Source organism: Electrophorus electricus, chromosome 1 (assembly GCF_013358815.1).
Source record: "Electrophorus electricus isolate fEleEle1 chromosome 1, fEleEle1.pri, whole genome shotgun sequence".
NCBI lineage: Eukaryota > Metazoa > Chordata > Actinopteri > Gymnotiformes > Gymnotidae > Electrophorus > Electrophorus electricus.
In genome coordinates, this window is record NC_049535.1 from 11,402,904 (window position 1) to 11,415,000 (window position 12,097).

The following is a 12,097-nucleotide window of genomic DNA, read 5'->3' on the forward strand; positions in this document are numbered from 1 at the left end:
CATCCCACTATCGTGCTTCTAACCGCAATGATTGGTCAACATTTAAGCACGCCTTGACGTAGATGACGCTCGCTTGCGTGATTGGTGGGAATGAGACGCGTTTGTTTCACTTCGTCAGGTCTTGTAAACAAGGCCCAACTGCCACCAGGACTTGTGTAACTTTCATTTTTTTTGAGTCTTTTAACTTTTGAATCAAGTCTTACAGAAAGACTTTTTAAAAAGGTATGAAATATTTAAATTTGATTGAAGATTGATTCACCTTTTTAAATATATATACGTTCATTGATAGTTAAACTATCCTTAACATCCTGTATGTCCTACATTTATTAAAATAGTTTAACTCAAATGTCATTAGTGTAGCCCTGAATGGATAGTGTTAATAACTGCTCATAATTATATAATTAATAGTGTTAATATCATTCCAACTCATTCACCAATATATGCAAACCTATAGAGTGAATTATAATCACCTCAACTAAAAAAAAGGTTTACACCATAGGTTGTATATACTGTAGACACACACACACACACACACACACACACATATATAAGAAACAGACAATAAAAAAAAAGGTTTTAAATTAAAATAAATCTAAAATACAAGCTTTATTTAGAAAACATTTCCAACAGATTTGCCACACAATCAGGTACAAGATGTATTTAAAAAGTAAATGAGTATCACAAAATTCAAAGAGACAAAAATGCAGAAAAAGTATAACCAACAGATTCCATCGTTGGCTCCAATGACACAGAATCTTCGGAAGTACCTACATCACAATGACATCATAGAAGCAGGCATGACTTCAATAGTATGGAATGCATAGTGGAACTCCATTAACGGCATCTGTTCTGTGTTAATCACACAGGTCATGCTTCCTTGACGCCCATTGGTGCGACAAGTGTTACGGTAAAATCTTTCACCCAGATCTGTGCAGATCGGCCGATATGCAAGTCACCGATACACGGAAATGCTTTAACATATATGGCGTGTAGATCAGATTGCAGAACCCGCACGGTAATTCAAATGTACCGAGGATATTAAACAAAAAGTGGCACCCCATGACAATACAGGCTTCATTTCACACTGCTGATAGCTACAGCTGAGAACACACTAGCTTGCATAATCTAAACCTTGCAAATTATTCACCCCATCTCTGCAGTCATATTAAAAGTTAACTCTGTGCTACTGACCTGTAAACACAAGCAATGAATCGTGTATGCCAACGCACAGCCTTTGGCTTGACTTACACTAAGGTATGCAGGGTAACCATGGTGCTATATAGTTAAGAAATATTCAAGTGCCTCTGTTTATAATGTAGGAGTATATGAATTCTATATATGAATATAAGGCAAAAAACTGAACACAACACACATCAATACTGAAATGAACGAGTATAAAAAAAAATAAAATAAAAAAGGACCCACCTAAAATAATCTCTTCAAAAACCGGTTTTAGGCACTGTGTGGTAACATCATCTTCTTTGCTTCTTCTTCAAGGGCCCAATCTCATCACACAGTCTTGTAGGGCACGGCCTTCGTTAAAAGACATCTCCGCCCACTGACATGTTGAGGTGGAAGGCAGATCTCTAATCCAACCCGAACCATCTACTTAAACTCCTCCCCTGCCCCTCATTACCTCTTTACCACGGACTGAAAAAAGTCACAAAGATGACAGCGACCGTTTTAAGACTTGGATTTTAAAGTCCGGTCCGGAGCGCTGGATAAAGCCAAGAAGAGCGTAGTATACCAAGTGCATACTGTTGGTCCATTAGCCTGGGTAACACAGTCTCCGGACGGGATCTACCAGTGGGGGTACAGCCAGGAGCCCCCAGAAGTGGGCAGACACTAGACTGACGCTGTGCAGCAGCTGTATTCATACCGTTTCATATTTCAGTCAAACAAACAATCTTGCAGACTCACACATTTATTTATTTATTTTTAAAAAGGCAATACGATGCTTCCTTGAGCCGCTCAATAGCAAACGTTTCTGGCAAACAAAAAGACAGTGGGACGGAGTAAGTGCAGATGGAGGCGTGTTTGGGTACGTGACCGTGAGACCAGTCATATTGCAACAGGGAGAGGAGACTGGAACCAAGATGTGGTACAGGTCATGCACCTTATGGCAAAGTTGAAAGGAAGGCACTTGGTCATTATTGAAACTGTTTCTATGGAGTCCCTTTTTACACCTACACCCACACCATTTTGTGGGCTGTTAGGGTCAACCCTGCAGTCATACAGGGGTCGGCGCCTAACCCTACGCAATATAAAGTCTAATGTGTCTAAAAAGCTGCATGGAAGGCCCCATGCAGGGAATACTGTTTAGAGCAGGAGAGAGAGAAGAACGGAGAGGCGTGGTTTCCCTGAGCGACCAGTTCACCCCCTTCATCTGGGGGTGGGGGGTAAAGGGGGAGCACCCCGCTCCTTTTTCCCTGAACCTGCAACACAGAAGCGCACGTACATCAGTTTAAACCACTTCGCAACAGGCATTGGGAAAGCCAACAACTCTTAGGACAAAGGTTCCAGATCTTGGGCATGCAGCTTTCTCGGACACAGTTCCGTCCTGCGATGTAGAAACTGGACCATGAAGAAGAAAAGTGACTCGTTACCAGCAAGCGAAGTAAACAAGATGTACCACCATCAAACCAGGCTTTATTAAATGTAAAAACACTCACTGGCTCCAGCTACCGGATAAAATCGTAGATGGGAAGCATCGACCGCTTTTCTAGATCCCACAGACAACTATAAACATCTGAACCAGTGCCAACGGCTCTCCCAACTCAAATATGTTGATCTGTACATTAAACGTTGCAAACACTGATTGCAATAATTTTTAAGACCAAACAGTAAAATAAAAATGCTGACGTGTGCAAGTATGGGATTGGAGATGGAGAATCCAACCTACGTGCTCCTCTGTGAGCACTTTGAAAAGTGCTTGTACTGCTGGAAACACGATGCCACGATTTTTAATACCATTCTTTTAAAAAATAAAATACAAGCATTTTATCACATTTTAGAACCTCCTTTCTTTTAGTATGTTTCTTTCTACTCTTCATCCAAATTCTTTTTCGTTTCCCCAAGTTGCGTTCCCATGTCTCCTTTAAATACCCTTATTAAAATAAGACTTTTGGCTTTTTTAGAATCATGTTTATGCTGTACTGAGTATTTGCTGAATTTTAAATATACATAATATTAGATAAACAATATCATTCTGTTCTGATTCCAAGCACAGCAACTGCAAGAGGCCACACAAAATCAAAAAACACAACGCTGGCACATCACCTCTGCCGTCACTTCTGGCCAGTTTGCTGGGATAGGTCTTCTGACAGGGAATGTACGGCTCAGGGGGCGGGAAATCGGACACGGGACGAAAGCTGAAGCGCAAGTCCCACTCATCTGGACAAGACAGAGACAAGCATGTAGGACAGCGACCTATACTGTAGCCCTGAAACACACACACGCGCGCGCACGCAAACACACACACCTGCATGTTGCCCATGACTGTGGTAACCGTTGCCCATGGGTGGAGGCGGAGCCGGGGGTCCTCCAGAAGTGGGTCTGTCTGGCGGGAGGGGTGGTCTGTTGCCGCCACGGGGAGGTTCCGATGCTAATCTGTTTGGAGGGGGCGGAGCTGCCGGTGACCTTGCATTGCTACTCCCCGGTCGCCCAGAAGGCAGAGGAGGTGGGAGCGGACCTGACCACACCCACATCGGCAGACACGAAGACGAGAGATCAAAACATCAGGGGCATGAAGCTCCCATGGGCTCACAAAAATGCGAAATACGTTATTCACATCTGCCTGCGGAAGTCGCTACCTGTTCGTCCAGATGCGTTCCAACCCAAAGGGGGCGGTCTTTCAGTCGGAGGTGGAGGGAGAGGGCCTGACCGGCCAGGAGGAGGGGCGGGGCCATGGGAGGCGAGTGACAAGTGCCTCTGAGGAAGACGCGGCGTATGCTCCTCACTGAGTCTGCTTGGTCGCCCTGGTGGCAGGGGAGGGGTGGAGCTTGCAGACGTGCGCGATGACACGAAGGAAGGAGGTTTGCTGTTGGCCGAAAGGGGGGGGGGAGGAGGCGGGCCGTCACGTGGGAGGGGCAAGGATGGGCGGTTGCCAGGGGGAACCGGCGGGGGCCGGTCATCTATTCGAGCAGGCGCTGGAGGAAGGGGAGGCCGTGCAGAATGAGGCACAGGAGGGGGTACCACGGGACAGGAAGGTGGACGTCCAAAACCACCCGGCACCGGTGGGGGTGCGGGTTGTCTTCCTGGAGGGTTTTGGGGAGGAGGGGCAGGCGTAGAGCTGTAGGGGCGGGACCCACTGGGCAGAGGGGGAGGTCCTCTACTTTGTGGACCACTCTGATGGGGACGTGGGGTGCTGGGAACAGGGGGAGGCAGTGCTCCCGGTGTCTCCGAGCGTGGAGGGTTCGTCCGAGGGCGCGGTGGGTCAGACGGGCCATTACGAGGTCCAGGCAGACGCGGTGCCGAGCTGGCTCCGCCCACAAACGTCTTTGGACCAGAACTACGGGCACCAGGAGGGAGGAAGGGAGGTCTCGCGCCACCAGATTCTGAAAAAGCTAAAAAGGGCCGAGGGCAGGTGGCAATTTACTTCATAACTCAACGCTGTCTACAACTCACCAATAATCATGCCTATTTTGAGTGATTACAATATTTTGCACACAGTCTCAATGTACTTTCCATTGGTGATAATCTTGGACTGTTTTATGCAGTGAGCACACTGTCAAACATTTCTAATGAGTAATGCTAGAACTAGAAAAGTCCAGCTGCGATGTTATAAATGGAAGACATTATTTATAGCTGTTCTCAGTTAACGAATCAACAGGGCAAAAACTGTAGCCCCAATACAGGCATAATCCCAAGTGCTCCTTAGGCCAAATGGACAAGTGTTGCATCAAATAACAATTCTATGAAGTTTGTCACTGACAGAGAGAAAACTGTTCCAAAACAGCCAACAGAATCCTGAGTAAGAGAGCATATTTTTGTGTTTGTATGTGATATTTACCGTCTCTGCTGGAGCGCAGCTTCGGCATTCTGTCCTGAAACAGCCCACCGAGTCCCCCAGACCCGCCTCCTACTCCGCCCCCTCCCCCAAACCCGCCTCCTACTCCGCCCCCTCCCCCAGACCCGCCTCCTACTCCGCCACCTCCACCACTTTTAGGCTCTGTAAAAACAAACAAGGGGAGGAGAAAAAAAACCACAAGATTAGATTCACCCACATCACGAGCCACAGCACTGAAGCATCTCGCCTCAAACGCTACTGTTAAACCATCACACACTCCGCCCCGTCCCCCAAAGACCCACTCACTGAACGTGTAACAAGTTGGCTTCCTTTTCTAACAAACATTTATTAATTAATCTAAATTAGCTGTGATCTTTTCAGCCATGTCACATTAAGGGATCACCGGCGTGCCCCCAATACCACAGCATGCTGCATATTATGACTTGCAGCAATACATAAAGTAGTGCATTTTGTCCACAGCATACACGCCCAAACGAGTCCTCCAGCACTACACGGTTCAGGTTTGTTATATAGCACACCTGCACTGCTCCAGTGCTGCACTATGCTCCAGGAAAGGGTGGGTGTGTGTGTGTGTGTGTGTGTGTGTGTGTGTGGGTGTGTGTGTGTGTAGTGGTGCCATGCGACTCCTTACTCTCCAGTATGGGAGCACTGCGGTCATTGGTTACAGTCTTCTTGAGTCGTGCTCCCTTGCTGATGTCAGACAGCAGAGCATTCCTGCCGTGCTGGTCGGATTTGCTTAGGACTGGCTTCTCTGTGTTTGCCTGCACACACACACACACAAAATATATTTTGGCAATGGATTACAAGTGTAAATGCAATATCACTATCAGCAAGATTGTGCTGATTGATTGTGTGTGTGTGTGTGTGTGTGTGTGTGTGTGTGTGTGTACACACACGTTACCAGAGACAAGGTGGGGGGTGGGGGTGGGGGTGGGGGAACCGGCATCTTCACTCCTCAAGGTGTGTTCTCTCTCTCTCTCTACCTCCCTCTCTCCCACTCCCTGCTCTGCGTGAGAGGAGGATTCCAACTGAATCAAGAAGAAAAAACAACAACAACCACCTCAACATCAAAGCGGCATCTCTGCACCACAACCAAGCCACGTCCTGCTCATTGTTGACCAAGTTTCATCAGGCTGAATAGTCTGTGGGTTTAATCCACATTGCAGCAACATGGAAATAATACATCACAATCACAGGATCTTAGCAATACTGATGTCACAGAAGGCTTCAATATGCAAATGAGTCCTCTAGATACGGGCTGGCCAGTATCATATTATGACTGAAGTATACACACACAAACACACACACACACACACACACTTTCTCCATCTGACCCTCTCTGTCTCTCACTGGTAACATCCGCTGTGGGCCATAAACAGGAAGAGCTACAACAGCTATACCGCTCACTTCTTCTTTTCACACCGCCACACACACACACACACGCTCTTACATAGCCAGTTACACAGCAATACACTCACCAGCAGGAAACATGTAAAGTTTCAGCCAGAAGCATCAATCACTCCCGCAACAAAAGTTCCCTCTTTCCATCCTATCAGAGGCCACCAGTCCATACAGGCTCTCCCTCAAACAGCTACCTCATTTCTTTCTCTGTTCCCATTTTTTTTTTTAACTTCCTCCCCCGTCTGAATGACGCGTTATTGCAGCTACTGGACATCCGCCGAGTAGGCCAGAAATTCTGCTCACTGATGCAGTGGAGTTGGGAAAGGGGTACATTTCCTTCTGCTAACTCCCTATTTTTCACACACACACACACACACACACACACACACACACACACACTTTTCCTCCATTCCAGGGCAGCTCACTCCATCACAGCTCCACATACCTGGTGGTCTTTACCAGAGTAAGCACCCAGACAGATGCCGCGCGGACGGCCAACTCTCGCTACTTATGTGCCACACTACAGACGATCTCCCAGCGAGCGGAACGTGCATCACTCCCACCTCCTGCTCGGCCCCTACGCAGCCCAGCGCGAGCACTGATGCTGATGCTGATACCTACGTGCCGCACTGGCTTTGCAGAATGAAGGAAACGACGTGCCGTTTAAACAGTTTGGAACGAAGGCTGGTTTACATTTCCGCAGCATCCCAAGTACCCAGGTCCCAGAGCGGGGCTACAAGGTATGCAGGTCTCACCGCGGAGCGGGGACAATTTACAGACTGAAACGCGCCAATGTCTGCAGCAGACAGATGAACTGGCCAGACGTCATGTCCTGTCTTCTCAAAAGGGAAAACACAGAGGCGTTAGAAAGTGACGGATGAGGCGCTAGCCCGGGCATCAAAGCCCAGAGTCCATCTGCACAGCCGCCGAACTGTTTCTAATACAGTAAAACTGCACCAACACTGCCCCATCTGCCCTTAGACCCCACTGGACCCCATTACATTAGTCTCTTGATCTGCCACGCATGTAACACATATAAAAACATGACTTAAATGACGCAGCGTAAAACAAGACACTTGCCAGAGGCAGCGTGTGCGCGTCGAGGCCGACTACCACCGAGTCAAGCAGGGCACCCCAGCTGTGAGCGGCGTCTGAGTCCCAGCTCCACAGCCATGGGCCCAGCTCTCATCCATAAACAAGGACAAGCTGGAGAAACTCAAAATGGCAAAAAGTTTGAATCTTAAAATATGTATTCGTCATTCTATTGTGTTGCCCACAATTAAGTGCGTTAACAATTAAACCCGTCTCTAAATAGCTCTCGATCTCTCTCGATGCAGTCACATAACCTGATGACAAAAAGGTCGACAATTTTTAAAAGCCGTGAACCACCCGAGACCTCGAGCATCGTCACACTTGTCTCCCGCGTTGGGAAGCTGGCGTACGACAGTCTTAACTGCCTTCCTGCGGTCTTGAGGGGCAAAAGTTGCTGGATGTCTGTTTACAGGACCAAATCTGAAGCAGCTTTTAAAAAGGTCAGTTATTTCACCGTCGGCAGACAGCGGTCAGAAAAGACGGAAGATAGAAATATACAGTGCATCATTCTTTTACGTACCACTACTTCTCCAGTTCCTCTCGAAAACCTAGCAAACTCCGAGTAGTTTACATCAAAAAGTAAAAAAAAAAACAAAAACCTGACCTTGGTCATAGCGTGAAATATAAATGTATAATAAAAGTAGCCATACCTATATCTGCACCAAAGTCACCAGGTGACTTGGAGCAGTGTAACAAAGATCGCAAAGCCTGATAAACAAGTATACTGTATCATCTGTCCACGTAACGGGCAGAATCAGACGAAGCGTGAACAGAAAACCAAGCCACAAAGAGGAAACGTCTTCATGGGTTACGGAGGGTCTGATGTTGCCACAGCTGAGCATCTGCAATCCAAGTCTGCGACGGCATAAGTGGATGCCAGTACACTAACCGCCACCTAACACCATTTTACACCCACCAACACCATTGCTGTAAAAGGTTCCTACGCTACTCACACGCTCACTCACACACTCAGCCACAGAGCTCAATCAGAGCCGTGCTGTTATAATAGCGCTCGTGCTAGTACCCCCGAGGCCTCCGGATTAACCGCCAGCCTACTAAAAGAGAGCTCGTGTTTGACCCGAGAGGAGCCCGTGCGTCTCTTCCACGCGGGGGTCCGTTTACTGACACAGTATGCACACTCACGAGGACTCTGAAACGCATCCTACCCGTTTCCGCGTGACACGAGTTATAAAAAAATTAATGAATAAATAGATCAATAAATAAATAAATAAATAATAATTTTAAAAAAAAAAAAAAAAACTGAGAGCGCAATTACACACGTGCATTTGCCCGTCAACGGAAACGCCACCGTGACGCCCAAGGACGGAACCGCTACGGCTCCAGACCTTCCAACGAAGACCGTGCCGTGGCCAAACGGAACCGGGCGGCGGGGCCGAACAGCAAAGGCGCATCCCGTCTCTGGTCCCAGTAGCCTGCAGCGAACGTCTGAGCGAGAGCAAAGCCGCCTGCAGAACAGCTGTCCCGCGACATGCAGCACGCTGCAGGCCCACAACGCGTTAAAGTCCGTGCCACACTCCCGAGGTCTAGGCCCAGGAAGTGAGGGGCTCGTGTCCCCCTACAAACTCGAATTTTCGTGATTAAAAATATTAGAAATAGCTCGTACGCAAGCACTTCACAAAGCCGCGTTTTATTTAATCGGGGGGTTGAACTGAAAGATTAAAAGCACGAACGTGTCCACACGATGTCCTTCTTTTTTTAGGGCAGCAGTTACACGCCCGTACTCACCCACAGTCGCTGAACTTTTCCGGCGCGTCCAGCGAGGCTCAGCACATAAACGAGCCACAGTTCATCTCTGGCTTCGTGGGCATCTACGCTAAAAACACTCTCACACGCACGCAACTTCGGACCACTCCTTTCGGCAGCAAACGCAGCTCGTCTGTTTCTGCCGTGTCCACAAATCCCCCCCCCCAAATGACGCTGGAGAGCTGAATGCTGATGTTAAGTTGGAGAAGCCTCCCGTGTCATGTCAGAGGACCGGGGACTCTTATGGACTTTACAAGCGCTGACGTATTCAGTTTGTTGGTTGTTTTTTTTAACCGAAGTTTCGAAGTTCGCTACCAGAAACGAGCTTGCGCCTTCCCTTTATCCGGACCAGGCTGCACGTTTCCAGATGTGCAGCGGGTGATCGTGGAGACTTGTCAATATCTATCAGCTGGGAATAACCGCTTTATATCCCGTCCTCCATATCACAGGATATAGGCACAGACTTATCAAATCTCATTAAATGAAGGTCTCTAGGGCTGTTGTCTCGCTGAACATGTAAGCTTCAATTCCAAAAATAACATTTCTAATCCAGTCTTATTTAAGGCTTGAAAACAAGACCAAAAACGCAAAGCTAATAAAACTAATCAAGAAAGAAGACACACTTTTGTAGCTTATTTCAAATGAAAAAGAACAAAGAATGCCTATATATAGAAAAACAAAAACAGACTATGCAACGTCCTCGTTATGTGTGGTTTGCATTGGAGACCTCTGCATTTCTTTAGACTAAACAGCAAATATTGCAACTGTTAAAAAGGTTTCCTCGTGTCAGCAGACATGACGTGGAGCACAGGATGACGGCGTTAGTCACCAAAAAAACCCTTCTTTTTTTAGGGTTAATTTTCTTGCTTTTCTTGGTAGCACAAAACACCTGATTTTATTATATATAAATAAAAAACACACATTATATATGATATCTAAAATCACAAAATTGTAAAAATGTTAAAATCACATTGAAATCTAACCTGGAATTTAAAAATTCTAGTCTAGTCTCACACATAATAAGAATGTGCACCCAAAGCATTTATTTACATGCTTGTGGGGCATCACGCGTGCTTTAGGTGCTTCTTATATCTGGCCACAGGCAAACGATGGATCATGACCTGCTGCAGTTGCCGTAGATTGCAGGGAAACCTTTTGTCTTCACTTTTCACAATACCAGTGAGGCATAAGAAAATGCAAGAATTTGTACTGCAAATGTGTGTTTGTGGACACAAAATACAGGCATGCATATGTATGCATTAGATGGGACTCCATCTCCTCTTTCGGCAGCAGACAAGGCTGGTTTTGCCCCAGTTACCATATGACCTAAGCAGACATCTTCTCTGCCACAGCCCAGCGCAGGGATGTGTGATGGGAGCCAGCGTGGGACTCCGGCCCCTGGCTTCGTTTCGGCCTCCGCACCCTTAGAGTGCGCTGAGCTCGATTAGGCGGCCGGCAAACACGCCCACCGTGCCGATGATACAGACCGTCATGAAGACGCACAGCAGAATGTGATCCAGTACCATAGCAACATACTTCCACTCCTCTGCAGCCTGCAATAAAAGGGAGTGGGATGGGGTGTAGAGGTTAAAAATAAAAATTTTAATATTTTGGCACAAGCCATCAAGTCTTGGAGCTAAAGATATAATATATAGCGAATCAGATAACTAAAAGAGAGGGCGGAAGAAGGAAAGAGGAAGATTGAACAGAATTGGTGAGAGAGAGAGAGAGAGGGAGGGGGAGGAATCCCTTACGGTGTTGGACTCTTCATCACTCCTCATGCTCTCAGCGATGTATTTGATGCCGTCGACGGCGCTGCGTACGTCCGGGTTTTTGGTGATGCTCGACTGGAAGGTAACAAAGGTGGGCACCGGTTTGCCTGAGATCTCTGAAATGTCGAAGTCACGCGGAACAGACCACTTCTCCTTCCGCTCCTGGGACGGCCTTTTCATCGTTGAGAAGAACATGAGGTTTGGGAGGGTGTGGATGAAGATCTGCAGAGCGGCGGCAACGTCGGGAGAAGCATACCTCAGAAAATTCCTGATTTTTCCCATCATGTTGGACGGATCTTGGCTATTGGATATTAGGAAGTTTCTAACATTTCACACAAGGAAATTTCATTGTTTGGATGCCCTCTAAAACTTGTCTTCACACCATTCTTTTCTCTCTATCGCTTTCTCCCCCCCCCCACCGTGTGTCTGTCTGTCTGCCCCTCTCTTCATACCTTGCGGACCCAGTTGGGCATGGTGTGTGTGCTGGGGGAGCGGTGGTGTGTGTTGATGACAATGACAGTGATGATGATGGAGGCGATGACGAAGATCATGGTGAACAGCATGTATTTGCCGATGAGCGGGACGGCGCTGGAGGTGGAAGGGATGAGCTCCACTATCACCAGTAAGAACACGGTGAGAGACAGCAAGATAGATATACTGAGGGTCATCTTTTCACCTGCGTACACACACGCACACACGCGCGCACACGCACGCACGCACACGCACACACCCAAAGGAAATAACAGTTATTTGCATGCCATACATTCTCTGAAGGTTTATAAGCTATACATACACACATGAACACATACTATGCAAACACAGAGCAAACAGTACAGCCAGAGACAGCAAGGCCAATATACTGCACAGAAGCAGACAAGCACGCATTAACGCCCACACACAAACATGCTTGCACGGACTTACACACACACACACACACACACACACACACACACACTCACACAAACAGGCATGCATGCATGCATACACACATGCGCACACACAGTTACCAGAGTCAGTGGGCAGGTAGAAGACCAGGCTC

General features: G+C 47.4%; 2 protein-coding genes across 3 annotated transcripts in view; both read right to left on the minus strand.

Moving 5' to 3' along the window:
- Positions 1-587: 587 nt before the first annotated feature.
- wipf1b (WAS/WASL interacting protein family, member 1b) lies at positions 588-10,024 on the minus strand. Of its 2 annotated transcripts, none has more exons than XM_035526799.1 (8): positions 9,269-10,024; positions 5,931-6,057; positions 5,661-5,790; positions 5,012-5,170; positions 3,813-4,565; positions 3,482-3,691; positions 3,280-3,393; positions 588-2,435 (listed from the first exon to the last, which is right to left on the minus strand). In XM_035526799.1, the coding sequence occupies exons 2-8, from the start codon at positions 5,973-5,975 to the stop codon at positions 2,383-2,385; spliced, it is 1,464 nt and encodes a 487-aa protein (XP_035382692.1). In that variant the 5' UTR covers positions 5,976-6,057; positions 9,269-10,024; the 3' UTR covers positions 588-2,382. The 2 variants fall into 2 exon arrangements, with proteins under 2 accessions (XP_035382692.1, XP_035382694.1); XM_035526801.1 differs by lacking the exon at positions 9,269-10,024 and adding an exon at positions 8,043-8,065.
- Positions 10,025-10,275: 251 nt separating this feature from the next.
- Positions 10,276-12,097, minus strand: part of chrna1 (cholinergic receptor, nicotinic, alpha 1 (muscle)) — a 5,128-nt gene continuing 3,306 nt past the window's right edge. Inside the window, exons 6-9 of the mRNA XM_027018699.2 lie at positions 12,066-12,097; positions 11,511-11,734; positions 11,041-11,280; positions 10,276-10,839 (exon numbers count right to left, since the gene is read on the minus strand). The exon at positions 12,066-12,097 is cut by the window's right edge and continues 206 nt beyond it. Of these exons, the coding sequence (XP_026874500.2) occupies positions 10,711-10,839; positions 11,041-11,280; positions 11,511-11,734; positions 12,066-12,097 (625 nt within the window). The 3' untranslated portion in view covers positions 10,276-10,710. The remainder of the gene's footprint in view (positions 10,840-11,040; positions 11,281-11,510; positions 11,735-12,065) is intronic.